The sequence below is a fragment of the Penicillium diatomitis genome (assembly GCF_028827545.1).
Source record: "Penicillium diatomitis strain IBT 30728 chromosome Unknown utg000004l_segment0_segment0, whole genome shotgun sequence".
Taxonomy (NCBI): domain Eukaryota; kingdom Fungi; phylum Ascomycota; class Eurotiomycetes; order Eurotiales; family Aspergillaceae; genus Penicillium; species Penicillium diatomitis.
This window is the reverse complement of record NW_026623176.1, coordinates 3,240,317-3,262,412: the sequence shown is the minus strand read 5'-3', so window position 1 is coordinate 3,262,412 and position 22,096 is coordinate 3,240,317. Positions and strand designations below refer to the sequence as shown.

At 52.6% G+C, this 22,096-nt stretch overlaps 3 protein-coding genes across 3 annotated transcripts; 2 read left to right on the top strand and 1 right to left on the bottom strand.

Annotated features, from left to right (window-relative positions):
* Positions 1 to 920: 920 nt before the first annotated feature.
* Positions 921 to 3,015, top strand: rfeD (uncharacterized protein; the record flags this gene model as incomplete). Its single annotated transcript, XM_056933962.1, has 4 exons — positions 921 to 1,034; positions 1,303 to 1,477; positions 1,582 to 1,733; positions 1,858 to 3,015. 4 exons carry the CDS (start codon positions 921 to 923, stop codon positions 3,013 to 3,015), a joined length of 1,599 nt encoding a protein of 532 aa, XP_056791503.1.
* A 1,082-nt stretch (positions 3,016 to 4,097) lies between these two features.
* On the bottom strand, positions 4,098 to 6,179 carry N7539_004359 (3-hydroxyacyl-CoA dehydrogenase-like protein LAM1; the record flags this gene model as incomplete). The annotated part of the gene is made up of 1 exon (XM_056933961.1): positions 4,098 to 6,179. One exon carries the CDS (start codon positions 6,177 to 6,179, stop codon positions 4,098 to 4,100), a length of 2,082 nt encoding a protein of 693 aa, XP_056791502.1.
* Positions 6,180 to 18,574: 12,395 nt separating this feature from the next.
* Positions 18,575 to 21,475, top strand: N7539_004358 (putative C6 transcription factor; the record flags this gene model as incomplete). Its single annotated transcript, XM_056933960.1, has 1 exon — positions 18,575 to 21,475. One exon carries the CDS (start codon positions 18,575 to 18,577, stop codon positions 21,473 to 21,475), a length of 2,901 nt encoding a protein of 966 aa, XP_056791501.1.
* Positions 21,476 to 22,096: the final 621 nt, after the last annotated feature.

Sequence of the window (22,096 nt, the reverse complement as noted above, 5' to 3'; positions counted from 1 at the left end):
CTCATACGGTCATGACCCAGACCAAAGGCATGGAGCAACCAACAAGAACGAAACTATCGCGATTCGCCATGCTGTGCCCGACTGGAACGGGCAAGTGGCACTGGAAGATCTCGTTCGGATTACTGACGCGGGGATACGACGGTGTCTTTCGCTTCTCTCCTGTCGCTTGGTTGTCGGGATCCGCCAGTCGTCGCAGCTGGAGACTCGGTCGAGGGGTCCTCATGGAAAATGGGCAACCACTCAGCGTCACCAAATCGGCATCTCAAGTTCCACCGGCGAAGATTTACTTCCGTATTTTACTATCTCTACCCAGCGTATCGCCGTATCGTAGATGCAATTTGCTGACCAATACATTCGATACACCTTAATTTACCGTGCTTACCGTGCTTACCGTGAGACAAAGCTTCTCTCAGCTCCGTCGGCGTTCTTGCTTGCTCCCTCTGGATTTTTTTTCTTTACTGTACTTCAAATCTTACCAAGGAAGCTCATGGGCGAGTCCACCCCCCATCTTCTGCGCTTTTATGAGTCTGTGCCACTCGATGAGCCGCGTTCGCAAATCAATCTCCTTTCCTTCCTTCTCTTCCTTCCCCCCACCAGATCATAGCTTTATTTTTCCGTGTGTGATATTTCTGGCTGTCCTGCGAGAGCTGCAGATTGTGTTCATTGACCTTCCGCCTCTTGGAACGTACATATCTAACATCGAGCCCGGGTCTCTGCTCTCGCGATTACATGCTTGCGCCATTCGTCCCTCCTCATCCACTACTACTTCCATCCTCGACTGCAACTTGAGACGCACCAAACATCCGACGACAAAACTGTGCGACACAGGAGCACCAAAAACGCCGGGAGCACGATAGGTCCAGCTTGGGGAGTACAAAGAGACAGAGAGTTACAATTCAGCAATTCGACATACGGGCACCATGCCGCCTCGAAGCTCGTTGACGAGCTCATTCTCCGTCACGGATGCCAACAACGAAGTGATTTGTCCCCTCAAAAACAACGACGGTTCAAGTTGTCGCAAACGATGTACAGGGGTGAGTTTCACGCACCTCAACTTGCTGGATTGTAACATGGTCCTACATCCCATTCCCCCTCGTTCTTCCTTGCCCGGGTCTCGGGTCGTGCTGCTTGAATCCATCGTGCATCCCCACGCCTTATCGTTGACGGGCGGGTCGCACCGGGGTTGTGGAAAATAAGCGACCACACGAACAAGCCCCGACATCGTCAAGAATGGACTTGTGCAATAGCCTCGCATGCATTGTGAGATCGGGGAAGCACACAGAAGCTAATCTGGAGCTACAGGAGAAGCGTTATCGCTCCATGCAGGAGCATATTCGACGTGCGCATCCCAACCATTACATCCCGAAGCTCCCGGCGACCGAGGAGAGCTTCCTACTGATGGTCACCACCCCGCCCGATCAACGAGCGCATCTGTCTCCACCCGAACCAGCCCGTCCACGTCGTCCACATGGCCATGGTAAGTCGTACATTCAATCTCCTCATGGGACTAAACCTTTTGAATGCCACAACGGCAGTGGGGGTTTCTCTGGTTGGAGATGCACTACTGACGGTTACCTGCAGAAATCGCGGACCGCGACATCTACGTCGCTGATCCCAGTTCCCCGGCTACCCCTCGAGCTCTCGATGAACCCCACCCCGCTGCTGCGACCGCGGCTGTTGCACTAGCGCAACTGCACCATCATCGCCTGGCATCCGACTGGGATACCGACATGGTATGTCTTTCACAAAACCAAGAAACAAAATTAATTGCGGTGCTCTCGTGGAAGCCTGTTTCTTTTCTACCGCCAGGCGCCGAGAGTTCACTCCCAGCAGTTGAACTGACACTTCACGGGGCAGGACACCCATTCTGACACCGACATTCACACGGGTCGCATGCGCTCCACAATTGAACTACCCTCACTGCGCGACCACTTCAAGCAGGAATCTCTGCCACCTTTCTCCTCACCGCGACCACGTGAACTGCTGCCTTCAATCTTGAATCACTCCCCACCCGGTCGCTCCTCGACGCTGCCTCCCATTCAGCGACGCGACAAGCCAAACCGACCGCGCAAATCATCCATCTCCCAGTCGGCCCGGAAACCCAAGCATGAGCGGGTCAGGTCCAAGGAATTCGCGCGACGACCCAGCCTCGGCGAGCGGAAAGCGCTTTCGGCTGAACCACAAACGGTCGCGTGGGCACAAGGCAAGAGGTGGGAAGACCTTATTGAAGCGGCCACGTCCGCTACCGAAGCTGATGATGAGAGATATTCCGAGGTCAGCCTTAGCGACATCAAGGAAAGAGATTCCAGAATGATGGACCTGGATCTCCAGCCGGGTCAATCGCCAACGATCGCTCCGCTCCTGAATAACGTGACCTCTGCACCGTTGAATCTGAAGAATCGATCTTCACTGCCTCCCGGATTCCAGTCAGGACCCGGCCTTCCGCCATTGTCGTCGCATCGACAATTCCCGCCTCACTCTTACACAGCTTCCCCGCTGCACAAGTCACTCACGCCGCCGCCCTTTGAGGGTCATCGTGGGCGGGACAGCGATCTAGAGCCATTCCCATCCATCGAATCATCTCTGGATTCCATGTCAACGGCATCCGGCAAGAATCTCCCTTCGACAAGCAGTATCGCACGGTCCATCAACTCGGATTCCAGTCCCGTGTACAACGTCATCCCCCCACTCTCACAGCAACGCCAGCACCACCGCTTTTCCAACCCGACACCCGCCTCTTTCCGCAACCAAGATGTTCAAATATATTGTGCCAATTGCAGAAGACCCTCGCCCTTGAACGAATCATACGCCTGTACAGAATGCATATGTGGCGTTTGTCGAGACTGCGTGAGCCTGTTCATGTCGAGCCCACCCACCATGTTCCGCAGTCCTGGCAATGGCTCGTTGAGCAATGTTCCACCCGCGGGTCCTACCAGCTATCCATCGGCCCGGGGATGTCCGCGATGCCGCGTTCTGGGCGGCAAGTGGAAAGCTTTCCAAATTGATGTGAAATGATCAACGACAGACATTCGGGTGCCGCAGTCCCGGTGGCTGACCACCCGAACTCTTTAACTTGGTAAAGAACTTATACGACTGGAGTCACGAATCATGCCGAGAAGGAAGAAGTAGAGACTTTTATGTGTTAACTGTTGCCTTCTTTTGCTTCTTCTTCTTCTTCTTCTTTTTCTCTCTCTCCTTCTTACTGCGTGGGGGTTCATCAGGGAATATATAGGTTTAATGAAGGCGTTATCGGTCAGTGACGTTGGAGTCGGATTGTCGGATTTGTTTTTCTTTTTCTTTTTTTTTAGTTCTGCATGGCAAGACCGAGCTGAAGCTGTGTCACGATCGACTTCTCAATCAAACCGGTCCCACAGGACCTAGTTCAGACAAGGCACCATTGGATCGCAGTACATCTGCAAATACAGGAGTGCAGTACACGTGTCATAACACAAACAGGAAGCTGGTCTTTTGTGTTCGCAGTGAATCTTGGCTTATCTTGTTTTTCTTTCTTTTTCTCTGTTTTCCCCTCCTTTCATACAGATCTCGAGTCTTCATACTGATCGTTGTACTTATCATCATCGAGTCCTGGTGGAATCAGCCGGAACAATTACACCATCACGAACGTTCTGTTTTGTGTAAGCTCGTGTCTACATTCTGGTCTAATTCATCGATCTTCATTTCGAAGGTAACATTATTCCAGCTCACTGGTTTTTTCTTTTTTCGTTTGGGTAGAATATCTAAATGCTCATTTTGCCAGTACGACTTTTGTGACTTGCACCATCCGCAAGTCATGAGCATACCTCCAGCTCTCATTATCAAGGGCTTACCCACCACTCCAGATATTACTTAGCCAGCCCCTCACACTGACTAGGTAATTCTTCAGCACCATCGCCTTACCTTGAGGAGTCAACATATATTCACCCATCATTGACAGGACCTGGCTGTGGCCGTGGGGAATCTCGCATTGTAATTTGGATAGGGTTGGTTCAATTCTGATGGACATGCACCACAGAGGTTCCATCTCGGTCCGGGACCTAGCAGATCGTAGCAGAAATGGTATGGGTAAGCCAATCTTGGAGGCAACTCGAGCCTCCAGCTTAGACAAGTGTAATTCCCGTATAACACCCATTATTCCGCACAACCTCCACCTTAATCCCATCGCTCAAATCAACAGAGTACACGCTGCCTCCCAGATCCGTAACATACACAATATTACTCGCCCGATCCAGCTTCAACCCAATCGGCTCATGAAAATGTCTTGCCAGAATCACCTTGTGCATATCGACCTGCTCTCCACCGACATACGCTCTATACAAAGCACATCCCATGGGATGCTCGCCTCGATCAGTCCAATAAATCGTCTGCGTATCGCTATCGATCTCAATATCGATCGGTTCCGGCAATCCATCGAACAAAAACTCGATATCGGATCGATTCTCCGCCGTCTCGCCGGGGGCCATGTCCAGGCGTGCGCGGTATATCTGGCCTCGCCCGCCTTTACTCGGGCCCTTTTGCGTCCAGTACATGACGCCGTGCTCGTCGTCGAGCGCGATGCCAACGCACCATGAGCGCATCTTTTCGCCGAGGCCCATCTGCGGGGTGATGTGTCTTTGTACGATGATCTCATGCTGGGTGCCGTCGTAGTTGACTCGGTGTATGCTTGTGCCTTCGCGATCACAGAAATAGACTTGTTTCCGGGAATCGAGAACAGAGATCTGTTTCGGGGTGTGCACATGGCCCTTGGGAATAAGACACCGAATCCGACTTCCATCCATATCCGCCGTCCAGACCGACCCGTCGCACGCAGCTGTACTACGACCCATATTCGTCCAGAAGATCCGCTGCGTTTCAATCGAGACATCGATCCCATCCGGAAGATTCTGTCTCAGCACAAGAGGCGTGAGCTTCTGCGTCGCCAGGTTAAAGCGCAGGATCTGCCCGTTGGCATGGACCTGCGTGACGTCGCGGGCGTTACTGCCCAGTCCCACGTCGAGGAGATAAATGTCTTTCGCGGCGGTATGTGGATTCGCAGGGTGAAGCTCGGCCGTGGACGATCTCACGGTGGGAGGGTAGAGGCCTCCTTTAGCGGACTTTTTGCCCAGACGGCCGTGTTGGACGTAATTTTCGCGCAGCCAGTTGACGGTCTTTGTGGGGTCGAGACCGCGCTCTTGAATGTAGTTGTCTTCGATGTAGGCGACTGTGTCGAGACCGACTTGGTCCATGAGTTGGCAGGGCAAGGGACCGTTTTTGAACATGTGTTCCCATAGGAGGTCGATTTCGCTGGGATCGCTCACTTGGTCGAAAAGGATGTTCATGATTTCGCGTTTGATGGCGGCCCAGAGGCGGTTGAAGACAAATCTGAATGCATGACAAAGGATCAGCGAGCTGTGAGTTGAAGATGGTGATGGTGATGGTGATCTGCTGTTGCCAGAAGAAGAGGGTATCGGCGTGAAAGGGAACGAGCATGAACGGAGGAGCTCGAATGGACCAACAAACCCTGTCGATTCTCTCCTGGCCGTCACAGGCAACAATCCACATTCGCCTATCACATCCTCCAGATACGAAAACACCTGCGGATCAGTCTCCCCACAAGTCATCATCTCGACGGTCCGAATCATCGGCGGCATAGTGAAATGCATGTTCAGAAATCGCGATTTCCGCTCCTTCGACACCTTCGCCGACAACAAACTCGATTTGAAGGAAGAGCTATTCGACCCAAAGATACAGTCCTCGGGACATTTTTCGTCAAGCTCTCGAAAGGTATCAATTTTCAGATTTATCCTCTCCGGAATCGTTTCGATGACAAGCCACGTATCGCGCGCTGCCGGTTCAAGGTTGGTAAACGTTTTGTAACTGCCGAATGGTCCTCGGGAATATGATTCAAAGTCCACCGTGGAGAGCGCATCGTCGCTCATTCCTGCGTCGTACCCGTCATTGTTTGTGCTTTTCTTCTCTGCGGTATCACGCGCGGATGCTTTAGTCTTGCTGATACGAGGCATGAGTGAGTATTCTTGTCGATGGGCGTCAATGTATTCGACTGCTTCTTGCAACGCAGTCAAAGAGAGATCATAGATGTGCACATTATATCCGGCTGCTACAAAGACGCAGCCAATACGCCGGCCAAGGACGCCGCCGCCGACAACCGCAACTGGTCGGTCTGTACGAGGTCCGGCAACCATGATGAAGGTGAGATTAGTCTTTGTCGTCGGTATTCACAGATTTGGCAGAGGAACACAAGGGCGCAAGCAGGTACAGACCTGGACGACTCTGTCTCAGTTGGTCGTGTACATGATGTTGGCTCCGTTCGGTGGTTTCCTGCTCAACACGGGGATTTCGTCATGATGTAGCAAAGCGTGAAGCGCTACCGGAGTTGGGACCCGTTGGTCAAGTTCTCGACTTGAGAGCATTGCACTCTCGCTCTGACACAGATCTCAATATTCAGAAGTCGATCTTCTAGTAACCGAGGCCGTGGGTATTTCGTGTGAGTTTGACAGTCGAGGACACCATCTCTGAGCCCTATTCTCGTTTGTGGGCAAAGGTTCTCTTTTTGATCGACTCCTTTCCGCCTCGATCATACGCACACCATATTGTGAACTGAGTTGACGTGCCATCGCAGATTATTGCGACTCGTCTTGAGACAAGCTGATGCGTCTAGGGCTGACGTCGATTTCTTGTCAGACAAGAGAATGATGGATGACCGTAGTCGAAGCTTTGCATACAAGTTACGTATATGGATGTCCTGGATACTTATCGTATAAGTCAGACCATAGGTCACGGTGAACACATTGCCCTTGACCTCGTCCGTATCGATTGATGTCTCACAGTTCTCTTTTCTTTCGGAGTCTATGAGACATGAGCGCCGCAAATTTCGGCGAGACTCGAATACTGAGAAGGCTGCCCGGAACATATTCCAACATGATATGATTTACTCATTCACATTATTCTCTAACATATTGAATATGGCCAGTGTCTTCCCACAAGGAAGCAAGAGAATAAGTTCATCCATGATTCTTTGAAGGAACGCCGCCAGTCCCACGGATTAGGTAGGTATTGAGCATGCACCCCGACCCCAGGATCCATGGCAGCTGTCATTTGGGCAAAGCTACCTTAAGATATCAGAAGCGTGCAAGATGCTCAATATGTTTTATCCATTTTTCAGCTTCCAATACCTTCACCTTTCCATCTCCTTGTCTTTGGAATCAGTTTACCCCCATGACAAGATTTGGCATCTTAGGTACGGGGGATATTCATGACTGACAGCCGAGTCCTCCAGCTAAGTGTGCCCTTGCGACTTTGCACGTTAGAAATTAGGCTAAAACCAACCGGGGGTCCATAGAACGGACAGGCTTCTCGCTCGGCAAAGATTCATTCATACCGTTAGAGGGAGATTTGATTCATCCAAGTCCGAAGACTAGTCCTGGTACTTTCAAACATAGCTTCTTTCGCAACTTCATGTCTGCTATACGCCTGAATTCTCAACGGATAGCCCTAGTATATCACTTTTTCCTTTTTCTTCTTTTGAATTTTTAGGGTGTATGAAGCCTACTCACTTCGTCCAATCATTCTATTGGGACCTACGTTGAACCTCTCCTCTACTCACCTTCGACATGGAAATGCCTAGCTAACCCAACAGCTATGTTCACACCCTCGTACGAACAGTGGAACAGTCAACAGACACAACAAATCGGAGTCCGGTTCGATGGTCCGCATCGAATGCCGTCCTTGGAGAGATTTACCCCGAGATACCGACACAGTGCAGAGAGAGCCCGACAAGGTGGACCAATCCAGAGCACGAGCAAAGCCCCGAGTATGTAAATAGATCAGACCACGATCGCACGTACCACGTCCATCTCCTGAACACTCCAGGTCACAGTGATTAGCCGGAAAGCGGGGGAGGCGCAGGAGTGGAATCTCGTCACGCCCCTGTCATCTGGGGGAGTATAGGGTATAGACTATAGAGTGTAGGTTGGATGCCGAGTGGAGGAGAGTGTCGATGATTCTGCGACCTTCGGACTGTTATTAGCCTGTTCGGGTTGTCGGGTTTTGGTTTCGCTGTAAGTGTATAGGCCTATAGGGGACAGTTGTGGACTGTTCAGCGGTTGACTTTACAGCACCACGGCATTGAAGGGTGTCCGGGTGAAATGCGTTATAAAAGTATTGCTACAGACACTGACAGTCATACACTTTTTCACATCGCTGTGCAGATAGATCAGTGAGAATACTACGTCTTTTCCCAACCCCCAGTGCCTTACTCCCAATCCCGTAGCGACGAGCCCATTGCATCGTGGCCCCAGTCAACCCGAACCAGCGAGGAGATTTACCGGGATAAACTCGGAGACACCATCAGCCCTGAGTGGGGAGTAGTCGAGGGTGGAGAGACCTTTCACACATGGCAACATGGCAACATGGCAACCTTGAACAAAGTGCAGAGCTTGGGACCCCGGCCTCGCGTGGCTCTTGTTTGCCCGTGACTGGGGATTCGTGCGTCGGGGATGTTTCAGTGCTTTGCGGCAAAGCCCTCGACTGGCCACGTACTATTGTCATTCAATGTCGGGTTTCTCTCTGGCCTCAGCGGTCCGAGACTTGGCTTCTCAGGCAGAATGGGGTGGTTTACAGGTGGACAAATCCGGGGAATGGTCCGCAATAACATGGTCTCCAATCAACCTCCGTTTCTCGCTACAAGACTACTACAGGAGTGGGCTAGTCGTGGTCTAGGATGTGTGTTTTCCAGGTCTCGAGACCAATCATTCTACATCTGCTTCCGTGATAGAGATGAGTTTGGACAAGAATTGGAAATTCTCCGTCTGCGGAACCTAAATTTCCGTCCACAAGAATAGAGTCGGGTCGAAGTTCAGGATGTCTACGGGGTCTCGAGATGGACCTCGACCATATCCCTCGCGTAGCTCGACGGGGAACAGAAAACACACCGAGTGACACGGGAAATGCACGGGAGACGCCGTGCATTGTGCAAGCCTGCAAGGCTGGCGGAACTGGGATACCGGTACAGTTAGTTACTCGGTGAGGTAGTCAGAGTCAGTAGAGTCAAGTACTCGTGTAGTCACAGTACTGACCGGACTGCGTCATGTGTGCACGTCCGTCGAATAATCCCGGATCCACGATGCAAAGCTGGTTCAACGAAAAAGTCAACAAGAACCAAAGGGACCATGACTCCATCAACCAGGAGACCACCTGCCGTCTGAGATCAGGCAAAAGGGAATGCCCCGGGCGACCAGAAAGAAAAAGAAAAAAGTACGTGATTCCTCCGTGTACGATTCGGACTCGGGATAAAGCCGGAGTCCCAAATGCCTTGATTTCCTTGGATCGAATATTAGCCGAGGCCGATGTGGGGATTTCGTGGGGGACAGTGGGACACTTGAGGCACAGAACAAAACCGCCACTTGACTGAACTGTAGTAAACTAGTACCAAACAATGCACACTCTCTGGGTTCCTAGTCTTACACTCTTCTACGGGGTGTGCGCTTGTTGGGGGGTTGGCTATCATGGCCATCGCCATTACCATAGTTATTGACCCAAAGTCACTGAGATGGAAGGGAAAAGAAAAAGGAAAAGTGGATGTGTATTGTTTGAGAATGTCGTTCAAATCGCCATGTCCAGTCTGTCTCTGCGGGTCTGCGTCTCTCTTCCTTGTCCGTTCTCCGTCTCCTTCTCGATCGGCCCGATGTAACTTTTTTCTGGGGCGGGAGAATTGTGGACGTACCCAACGGCAAACAGTGGAAAACTGCAACCTTGACCCGGTAGGAATCTATCACCAAATCTTTTGTTTTTCTTTTTCTTCCAAGACTAGGTCATTATACCAATTCTCGGACAGCGGGCCATCCCCTTCTCCAGTAGACTCCGAATCTCAACTCTGTAAGGGTGAGTGTGAAACACGTCCATTGGCCCTTTTCTCCATTTATGGAGGCAGCTCAGACGCAAGAGCTGGACTCGACTGAAGGCTTGCGAGTCATTCGGACACGGCTCCGTGTTGGGACGGGTATTGAGAACTGGCGGCTCAGATCCCGATCGCTTATTCTCCGTGCTGGCTAGATTCGGAACAAGACGGCCCCCCAGTCTAAGCCTAAGCCTAATCCTAAGCCTGGGGACGATGGAGGCGATGAAGACGAAGTTCAGTCCTACTCTCGCGACGTTTCAAAAGGTCACAATCTTCTGAGGAGGAATAACAAGTGTTTGCTCCGCCGATGGGCGGTTTCGTATCTCCCATACTTTAGCGTATCCGGATAGTGTTTTTTTTTTTCTTGCAATTTACAATCGTCCTGCTCATACCTCGAGCGGTCCAGCCTGGTCTAGAGTACCGATTCGGTAATCCGAAGCGCTGGGGGGGGTGGAGAACCCGTCGACGGTGATGTTAACTCAGTTCCGACCTGGGGGTGGATCGGGGTCAGGAAGGGGGGTTTACACATTCTATCCATTCTTGGACACTGCGATGAGGTCTCTCCTAGGCCCATGGATCGTTTTGCCCCGGCTGGAAAGAGGGTTCTCAGAACAGTAGTTCTAAGTCCCTCGTCCAAGCTTTCTCCGGAAGTACCCCGCGAATCCTCGAGAGAAAGACCCAACAGGCCACATGGCAAGAGCAAGCCTCCCGGGGTCGAGGAACCCCGCAAAAAGGAGGTTCGGGTTCGGGGAAACGTATTCACTACAGGGTTGGCCGCAGGAGAGAATGACCAAGTCACGCCATGTCGAAGTATCACGACTATCATCACCCACACTTCACTTGCTGACCATTTTGGTGCTTTGAGATTTCTCCAGGGAGGAGTTCAACCCTTGAATACTCACGCTACGGCGGTGATGGCGCTATCCGCGCATGTCTGGGTATAGTTGTCAAAGCCAAAAATGCCCCTTGGATAGGAGAGGAGATGTCAGATGTTATCGACGGTCAAAGCCGGCGATTGCACTGCTACATCCTTGTTCAATTGCAACTACGACGACCCACGGACCTTCGGGCAGAAGATTGCAGCATGAGCCCGCGCCACCGGACCCGGAGATAGAGAGGCTCGGGGAGAGACGTATCCTGGGCGAGGAAGAGACGGGCGGAATCAATTGTCATCCATGTCCGCGTGTGGGACAGGAAAATCTAGGCCAGGTCCGATTCCGTGTGTAACTTCAGCGTGCACGCATTCGAATGTACGGAAAGGGGAACGACAGCTCGCCACGGCATAGGGACCGGGGCCAGGGCCAGGGTCGGGTCGAAAGCGTCGTTTCTCAGCCACATTACATCAGGAGGTCGGTGTATCCGCGAAAAGCCACAGAAGCAGTCAACCGACAAAAGTTGAAAAGACACTTTGCCCACGTCAGACACGGGACGCTCAATCTCCTTCTTTATTCTGTCGTCAAGCACAGTGACGTCTCTGCGCACGCTTTGACAATGAAAGAAGAAGAAAACAAAAATGCCCCTTGCATATAGTTGGTAGGAGCAGATGCTATCGAGGAGGCCTGGTCCGATGACACGGGGTGAACCGGGAACGGATCGGTCAACGATAAATCATTTCATTGGCGCTGGTGCAAGCATTAGGCCCAAGAAGTCTCTAGACTATTTCAGGCGTCGGGTAGACCAGAATCAGCGACCAGAAGACCAGGGCTCCTGGCAAAGTCTGGTCTCCCACTCTACCTTTGACCCGAAAGTTCACTGCTCGGCTTGTGCGAGGAAGTATAAATGTAGAATGACCCGACCGATGTCAAGGCCGTGTTACCTAATGCAAATAGGCCAAAATGCGGGGTTACCCGAGAGTAGTGGACTCACGGTGCCTCGGAGCAGGACAGCCTTATGACATGCAATGGTAGGTGGTTGATTGCGGGGATATATAGCAGTGACTTGGTGTTTTACTTGGTGCTGTGTAATGGGCCATAAGCTGAGTCTACTGGACCGTGGATAGAGTCCCTTCAGAAACCAGGGTGAGGAAAGATGTCCATCTCTCAAGAAAGAAAAAAAGGTCAAGTGGGTTGGATGTCAAAGTCGAGAAGATACGGTAGATCAGTAATTTCATCTGATCAAAAGCTGACTCTCGGCATTGGAGCAAATTGGTATCATGGTATTCGGGTGAAGCCGCCATGTGTCGGGTCGATAATCGCTTGTCCTCAATGGAGACCAGCGAGTATCGGCGGTCCAATGGTGAAGATAGAATGAAGAGAGGTAGAGCCACAATGGTCGCTACTTGTCCGACTTGATGAATGAAAACCTAACCAGAGGCAAGAATGTTCAGGTGCTGTAGTTCAGAGTTTGAGACCATTACGAAGGCTGGTACACAGGTGATAGACATGGTACAGTGGCCAGTTGGGCTTGATAGAACACTGAGTATTTAGGGAGAGATAAGTCGCATGTCAATACTTCCAGCCGGCGTTGTAACTTATCTCCGACTTATTTACCTCGAGGACAGGTGGGAGTGGGACATGGCATCTTCAGGCTTCTCTACACACCACAGTAAGCAGATACGTCTGTCAGTGTCCAGTGGTCCACCCTCAGACTCGCGCCTACCCCTTGGACTCCATCTTTGGAAAGAATCATGCGCCCTCGAGAACGTAGCCGGGGCTCATTCCTCGGTTCGGGCTGTGATGGATGCCAATGCAATCCGACGGAAGCCTCACACGCCCGGCTCCGCCGTTACCCTCGCTGCAAGAAAGCCTCTGAAAGAAGAAGATAGATTCCGTTCGGTATATAGTTATCTTCCGCTCTCTCTCTTTACGTCGGAAGTTTAGATCATAGATGCGAGTGGAACCGACCAAAGTTAACACATAAGCGAAGCGAAAAGGGTCCGTGGTCAATCATTCTATCTGATAGCCGACGGGAAGCGAGTAGTACCTGGCAGGTGCCCAGGAGAAGAATACAGAAAAAAGGGAGAATGAGAAAGTCTGATTATCTTCCAGTGACCAATGGAAGAGAGATTCACTCTTTGTTGGGAAACTATCTCGACATGGACGCAGAGCACCTTAGCATACATGTCTGGATGGCCGAGACCGCTTCGGGCAGAGCAGGGAATAAGGTATCAGGTCGGACCAGACATGAGATATGCATGCATTTCAAGTCGAAGCTCCCTGATGGATCCTGATTGACAGCGCGGCTAAAGGGACCAAGACGACTGAGGAGACTTAGGGGACACGGGGGAGTACGAGTACAGTACAGGGTTACTCAGAAATTCCGAACAATAGCCGGCGGTCATACGCTCACGGGTTGGTTGGCTTTCGGGTTTGATTCATTGACAGCAGCAGAGAGCGGGAGTACCTAGCTCAGACCTCATTTGATCAGGACTGTGCTGTACAGCTGTAATGGCGCGTTCGGCAGCCCCAGGAAATTGAATTATGAGGCAAGTCATTGATCTAGGTTGACCGGTCCGGTAAGAGTTGTCCCTTCATGTACATTGTACGTTGTACACTGTACAACTACAGTGTGATGATTATTGTACAGCTGATCTTAGTGCATGTAGCTCCGAGATGTTACAATGCTATCAATTAAAAATGTTACATTAGAAACCTAAGCGAGGCAGTTCTCACGTCTTGTTCTTCTACCGAGGTCAAATAGACAGTGGATTAGATTCATTCCATTGGCGTGGGTTCGTCCTTCTCTATCAACTTCCCGATCCAGGAGAGTTAGGACATAGCATGGAGCCGGAGTAAGCATGGCGGTTCATGTCAGACTGGACCTGTAGTAATCTCCCGGGACATAAGCACATTCACATTCACGTTCACGTTCACGTCCTCTCAGCCGAGCTTACGGCTAAGCTCGAATTTCTTTTACCCCTCCACATTCCCGAACCACGTCCCCGCGGGGAACCCCGGGATTATCCAGCTCGGGTCGACAAAAATATCTTCCTTGGGTGATGAACCGTGAGGCAGAGCAGGAGCCTAACGGAGATGGTGGGACTATCACTGTCACCGGCTTGGTTTGGCGTTTGGCTAAGGTCGTTCATGGGCACTGGGCAGTCTGAGAAAAACCGGGGATTTCATCGATAGAGGCTGTTGGTCACGGCTGGGAAGCAATTTACACCTGTGATCCCATGCAGAAGCGATAGGTCTTTGTGACAAAGACATGAGTTCTCTTGCTCATGACGATGGGGGCTACCCTCGTCCGGTGACGCAGACACGGCAGCCAAGTGCATTGTTTGTGTAGGCCAAGAGAGAACACATGAATCCGCCTAGGTATATACTTTATAGTACATACTCTGCCACTTCGCTGGACTATTAGATCATACAGACCCAATCCGGCAATGACAATCTAGCACAATGAACCGAAGCTACTAACTACACAAAGTGGGCATCAGTCAGGTGGTGCTCGGCCCTGTTACACCTGCTGGACAAATCAGGTCACTACTACTCGACCTAGAGCTTGATCAGAATGGGGATTTGAAAGCTAGATTACCTGTGTGGACTCTTTGTGGAGTCCCAGACCGAGTCCAGTCCATCCGTCCAGTGGGTTTCCCACCTTATCTTGAGTGTGAGTTGCTGGGTGTCACTGTTGGTCCGTGTCTGTGGTCACTGGTTTGTGGTCCGTTGTTCGTTATCCGCTGCCCGCTGCCCGCTGCCCGTCCAGTGACCGACCAGGGATGTACCCTTCCAAGGCAGAGACTTCTGTCCCTGCCGTGCCGGGATTCAGACTAGTGGGCTGCCGATCGGGCATCAGCCGCATGGATCGACTCATCATGCGCTTTGTGTAACTGAGGGCCAGGGTTGAAGTCCTGGGCAGCTGCGGCTTCGGTGGAATTGGGAAGGCGGGGGTGAATGTGTCTTCCCAGTCTGTAGGAAACTAGGGAGATGATGCGTCAGATCGCGAGGCCCAGAGTACCGGTGAGGATTCGAGACGCGACACGAAAAGACATTTACGTCCTAGCTGGAGCGAGGGGGGGGGGGGGGGAGGGAGTATGGACATGCCAGATTTGAATTCTGGCCGGAGCGGCAAACCAAACAATTTCCAGTGTTGGATCTATCGGAGCTGAGTTTACATTGGTCTAGACAAGCAAACAAATGGCCTCGGGTACTCACTGTGTAGTGTGTAGTCAGTAGTGTGTTCATGTGTTGTGTGTGGGACCGGAAGTAAAGACTCTTCGAGCCAGTGGCCTCGTAGGCTCGCCCTAGGTATATATGCATTCGTGTGGGCGTCCGACCCAAGTTCTACTGTATGAGTGAGATAGTGGTAGTCTAGTCTATGAGTAGATAGCAAGTACAAGCACAAGAGGGTCGGGGTAGCTGTTCCACATGACTGGAGACGGGGGATCTGAGCTGCTCGTGGTGTCTATGTTGAGTTCAAGAGGGGGAGCAAAGTATGTTTGGTGAATGGGCGACCGAGAGACACGCGTGGAGTCGACAGTGAAAGGGACGAATAGTCACAGGATGAGCCGTGTCGAAGGACCTGGGGGTGCATGCAAGCTCATCAGTACTACTATTGACTACACTCACTGCAGGTATTGAATAGGTGCGGAGAATCTCAAAGTCGCATACGTGCTACGAGAGTACGACTACGAGGTACATACAGTACACTGCTATTTCACATTACCACCATGTACTTTACGTCTTTTGGCGGCCTTATTACGAATGGGGAATGGGTTCAGAAAGTTCATGGCTCTGTAGTATACTTAATCTTTAAATTTTACATAGAGACATGCTTTTGATTTAATACTAGGTACCTATCATGGCGAGCTTGATGAGTCTGGTGGTACTTAGGTATATCACGCCGAGCAGTAAGCACTGACGCAGTGAGTGAGTGTCGGGAAGCAAGGCTGCTACGCAGTCAGTCACTGGAGTGGTCGTTGCCGCGCGGTTTGCCTGTTCCTCGGTAAGTTCACCCGGTCGCGGCCACCACATTACCCCGGAATTTCCCCCTCTGCAGGTGGTGACCGTCATTGGAGTAGTTCCCGAGGAATGCTGTTGATCTTGTCACCATCGGCCTATCCCGGCATTTCTAGACCTGCTGTGGGGGTGACCTTCACGTCAATTGAGCTCATTGTTTGTTGCTGTTCCCCATATCACTCTAATCAGATCTCCCAACAAGTAGTGACTCGTGATAGCCAGCCACTCTATAGATGACCCGGTCGGCCCCATCCATGTTTTCCGATGTGCTGACTTGGTCAGTTGGTCGACTACTGACTGCGGGAAAAATCCCACGCACTTTGCCTACCATTCGATTGGCCCAGTCGGCCGGACCGATTATGTAACACCATCGGCGGCGACAGGACCAGGGGTTAGGTAAGTTGAAGAACATGACCCAGTCGAGATGGGGGGTCCGGGTTACTGGTGACCGGCGAGTGGAATCATGCCCACTGATTTCCACTCCCACCATGTGCACTGTCCACTTGTGCAGTGTGAAACGTGAGTGTACCTCCACCATGGGCGTATCCCACATAATCCAGTGGTGTACCACGACGGACTCTGGGAAGGGGCCGTAGGTGTGTCTCTGGGGGAGACTAACCCCAAAGAGGCAGCCTGAACAAGAGTGGTCCCGTGAGTGTGTCCCAAACGGGAGGACCCAAGAAAAAGAAACAGAAAAATCCCAGGCAAGCAAAGGCAAGCAAAGGCAAGCAATCGACCCTCCAAAGGACTGTTGACTCGTTGAGGGTTAACTGTACTACCGTCGAGGCTCCACCCCCTGCTCCACTCCCCGTCCTTTTCGCCCTTTCGGCCAGACCTCCAGACTCTTGTTGTTTCCTCATCTCTCCAGATTCTCGCGTCCTTGCATGCCTCGGGCCTCTGCCCTCCGCATTTTTCCCGTTCGGCTCCTCTGTGCCCAATGTCCAGTGCCCACTGCCCACTCCTTCTCCAGAAATTTCCCAGCAGCCAACCTCCAAAGCTGGTCGTCGTGAACAGTCAATACGTTAACAGACCACTGTCAGTCGTCGATAGTCGGCAATAGATCCTTTTTAAAGCATGCGAGACAACCTAACTCCTACTGCAAAACATGACTTGGTTGTCTTTCAATGCTGACACTCCCCTTTCTGATTTTTCTGAATAAAGATCACTCCCTTCCGTCTTCCGTCCTCCGTCGGCCGTCACATTCGCTCCAGCCACGTCCTCGGTTCCCCGTTTGGGTTTTCCGACTTGCTATTTGCCGTAGTTTGGCCGTGCGGTCATTTCTGCCAATCCGCCCAGGCACGAGTGACTCTGGTAGTGAGCACTACCAGAGTCATAGTAGTAGTCCAATCCAATGAAAGGATGCCTTTTCTCTTACTCTGCTCCTTTGACCTGGAGAGAGCCTAAACACCCGTTGGTCATACTCTCGGTTTCTGGAATCTATTGGCTCATTCTCATTTCTTTGTTTTTTTCTCTTTTTGTTTTCCACTTTTGCTTTTTTGTCCCCTGATGTCTCTGGTTCCTCCGTTTTTCGTGGGCGGGGTTGCAATTGTCATACTCAAGCGTGGTGATAATTCGGGGAAAAACAAAAAAGACAGTGTGATTCCGGGAGACTCTGAGGGAGCGATTCGTGACTTTCTTCTTCATTCTTGAATGCCTCACACCCATAGTATCACTATAGGGTACATAGATGGTCAAAGTCACACAGAACCATACCCCTTTCCCATCTCTGGACTTCCAGTACCTTAGTCAGTCTGACTATGTACTATGTAGTAACTATGTAGAGGAGAGTGTGAAGGAAAAGAGGAATCCAACGAGTGCTGGACACTTGGTACCTGCCCCGGTCCCCATCTCCAGGGTAGTCCCGGTCTCTGAGCCTCTTAGGCTCCGACCGAAGAGTCCCACCACGACCCAAAGGGCACGGGACCAGCACGGGACCAGCACGGGACCAGAGCAACGAGCCCAGCAAAAGAGACCAGGAAGTACTTCCCCAAAGTGCAAAAAGCCGCCCAGAAATTCAATTCGCCTTGCCGGTCCGCTCCCCCGACTCCCCCGATTCCCCCGACTGCCTGTTCCCCCACACTCCGCTCATTCCCGCACTTTTTCCCTCCCCTGCTCCAAACGTCTCGATCCCTTCTCATCTTCTCATCTTCTCTTCCCTCGCCCTCTTTCTTTCTCCCTCCTGTGCCTGCTCCCAAAGACTCCACGGCTTCCTCTCGCCTCACCTCCCTGCATCCTTTGCACACAGTCAAGAACCCAACCAGGCCAATTTCATCGGTACCGACTCTCGACTATCACTCGGCATATGCAATTCTGACGCGGCTTCTTTCCCTCCACAAAATAGCCGAGAGAGCCCGTCTGGTAACATTCCCGCCGAAAATTCAGGGTCCCGTCCAGGTTGAGACACCACCCTCTTCTCCGACCGTCCGCCTTGTTGCCTCCTACCTTTTTGCTTTTCTCCCCTGGTGTCATTACTTCCTCCTGTTCTTGTGAACGATCTCTCCCCCCCCGACCTCTCTCGTCCATACTGTCATCCTAAACCCGCCCACGCACGCACGCTCTTGCGCGCACGCCGTCCTCGCCTGTTGCCGACATCACTCGGGTTCGGGAGTCGCTTCCGATTGACCTCTCCCCCCCCCCCCCTTCCCCCTTCCCCCCTCTCCCCTCCCCTTCCTTCCACCTACGTAGATGGGAGCGTGCCAGCCGCCCTGCCGCGTGACTGTCCTGCCGAGTCGGCTCACTCTTTCGACGACCTCAGACCCGCGGGTCTGCCACCACAACCACCATGCGCTCCAGCATCGCCTGTGCCCGGTGCCGGCGCAGTAAAATCAAATGTGTCAACTCCGGCATCGATACCACCTGCCGCGCATGTGAATCCTCAGGTCGAGACTGTGTCTATCCTACCCCGGCCATTGGAGTGACTGGCAAACGGGACCTGGCCAGTTTGGCAGAAGGGGACGACCGCAATGGCGATTGGGATGGCCCCAAGCGCTCACGCCCCCGCAAATCCATCGGCATGGCCCCCTCGCCGGGAGCCCGGGCGGGCATGGATGCCCTCGATGCATCGCTTTTGACGCCCAAGGTCTGGGAAGCCGTCTTCGATCTGTTCCAATCCCATTTCGTAACCCTCCTTCCCTTTCTTCACCCTGCCACCTTTCTCAGCCAAACGCGAATATTGTCTTCACCTCTCGCCGCACCCATCCCATCCTTCGATACCCAGGAGACGATGCAGAACCTGTCCCTCAAGACAGATCCAACGACCTCATTGATCCCCTTGGGAGTCTTGGCGCTCACTGCGCGGTTTCACCCTCCTCTCGTAGCGTTTCATTCTCCATCCGCCCCTGGCACCCCATCCAATCCGTTGGCTGCCTCGGAGTACTATGCGACGGCTCTGCGCAGCCGGCTGGCCGGCCTGGAAGGCGCCAGCATGGCTTCTGCAGATCTCACCCGGGTACAAGCGCTACTGATGCTCGCCCTGCACGAGTGGGGGATGTGTCGGGGCAAGAGTGCCTGGGTATATGTCGGCATGGCCATCCGACTCGCCCAGGCCATGGGGCTTCCCTTTGAACTGGAGAACGAATTCCCACTGCCCGACGTCTCGCGCTCCTCACCCGGCTTCAAGACCGAGGCCGACCACTTTGGCCTGTCGCGACGACTGGAACTCAAAGAGCCCACCTCGGACGACATTATCGCCCTGGAGACGAAGCGTCGAACATTTTGGGCGTGCTTCTTGTTGGATCGCTGTCTGAGCAGTGGCAAGTATCGTCCCCGCATGATTCGAGTCAAGGAACTCGATATTCAGCTCCCCAGTGATAATGCCTTTGCCTTTGGTGAACGTGTACGCACCTCTCGGTTAACCGATGTCGGGGCCCGACGCCCACCAAGCTTCGGCTCCCAGGGGATGCAGATCCCCAGCATCCGGCAGAGTATCGGTGGATTTGGCGAGGAAAAACTGCAGGCAGCCAACGGCGTCGCCGACAGCAAGGCATGGTCACCGGTCTCGCGACGGAAGGACTCCACTGAAGAAGATGTCGATCGATGGGAGATCGGCGCCGAGGAGTCCGTTTTGAGTCGGGTGATCCGCGTCATTCGCATCTGGGGAAGCATTGCCAAATGGTCGTGCGCCGGAGGCCGACGGACGGAGCAGTATCCGCCCTGGCACCCCGAGTCCCAATTCGCCGCGCTGCGCATGCGGTTGACAGGCTTCCGCGACAGCCTCTCCCGTAATCTGCAGTACTCTCTTCGAAACACCGATACCCACCTCATGTACAAGACCACGCTGGCGTCGTACACTGTCATGCACGTGGTTTACTTCTTGTCTGTCATCGTCTTGCATCGTGCATATATTCCGTTCTTACCCATCCGGTGCAATGAACCCGTCGGTCCCTTGGATGAGCCGCTGCTCCCCTCGGACAAAGTGAATGGTCCTCCTGAGGGATTCTGGCGTGATAGTGCGCGAGAGCTCTTCAAGGCTGCTCGTCAGATCATCGATCTGGTCGTGACCTGCCAGGCCCGGGGTGCTCTCGTGGAGAACCCTTTGGTGGGCTTTGCCATCTACAACGCCGCCTTCATTGGTGTCTACGCCTCGCACTTCCCGCACATGGATCCTGAGAGTCTGATGGGGGTTCGATCCCCACCCGCGAGCCACGACAGCCACCAGCTTGGCGCGGCGCAAGCCCGCAAAGCGCTCGATATCTTGCGAGAGATGCGACCCCGCCTGAAGATGGCTCACAGCTGGTTCCGAACGCTGAACCGTCTTCACAGCTACTTCTCCAAGGTGAAGCGAGACTTCCGCCGGTATTCGCGTAACCGCTTGGACAGCATCTCCGACATGTCTGATCATGCTGCCTCCAACGGCGCACGGCCTCTGCGTGAAGGTGGACTTGGTGGTGGCCTGGAAGAGTTCAAGCTTCTGGAAAAGTTGTTCCTGGACTTTGGCACGATTGAAGACCAACTTCCCGATTCCCTGGAGGATGACACGGGTACCGCGATCGCGATCAACGGCGAGCCCATGCCAGATCGTATGATGAACTTGAGCGATGCTGGAAGCAATGCGGTCAAGAGTGACCTTGACGGCAGTGAGATCTACGACGGCGCAGGCGGTCGTCGCGAATCCTGGGTCCCGATCAACAGTCCTGGCCTGCCACCGCCACCCGGCCGTGAGATGGACCGCCGCCCCAGTCTTCCATTGCCCAGTACTCGACCGATGCCCTCACAATCTCCTTATTCGCTGCCGTCTCTTCAACCGCATCATCCAGAAGCCGCAGCGATGTACACTTCTTCACCTCCCAGCTTACCCAGCATCGCCACCACCACTCAATCTCCCTCGCAGTACCTCACGGCCACCTCCAACCGATTACAGCCCATCAACTCGTGGTTGCCGTCTCGTCCTTCAGTACCTCCCCCTCCCTATTCCTCTTCATTGCCCCCTATCAACGCTCCCGCCCCGAACGGCCTCTCTGTGCTTCCACTTCCCGGCACTGTCACTCAGCTGGCGCCTTCACCACCACTCACTTCCACCGATGGACCTGATACCAGTCTACTATTGACGACCAGTCTTGGAGGTGACGACGTCCTGGCATTCTTAGATGGATGCGACACGTCCCACTTATCCCAGACTGGTCCATCCGAGATTGGCATCCCGACCGGATGGCTCAGCACCGTTTGGGCTCAACTGACAAGATAAAGCCTTCTTGAGCTGTGTCTACTTTTATGGGAACATGACAACATTGTACTATTACTCTTCGACGACTTTCTTTTGATCCGTTCTTTTCGCCTTGCCCATTTTTTTCGCCCTACCTCTTGCGCCCTACGCCTTCTCTTTTTATCTTTTGTTTCACCTCCTATCCATCTCGCGCGCCTCCTATCTTCAGCGTTTTCCGATCCTTGGTTCCATACACTTTGGATGCGATTATGAGCTACGGCGTCATGTTTGATTCTTTTGATTCTGATTGTTGAATCTGATCGATTCCGTCCGATCTGGGCTTTGATTGGAAGGGTTCTGGATTCGGAGCTTGCGAGCTACCGCTTTTTGTTTGAGCCACGTTTGGGGGATCTGGGTGGCCTCCTGGTTGTTTTGATCTACATGGGCTGACGAGATCTTATATCTCGCGTCTGATACCCCCCGGGTCCATGTTTGGTCCATGTTTGCTAGGGTTTCAAAATACGTGAATTTTACCTTGTTTGTGTGGACTGCATTGGTTGATTTCAATCAATCGCATGTCTGACTGGGAAAAAAAAACATACCTGGACAACTACTTGATCTCGTAGGATTGTGGTAGACATGATGGTATAACTGTTTGTGGGA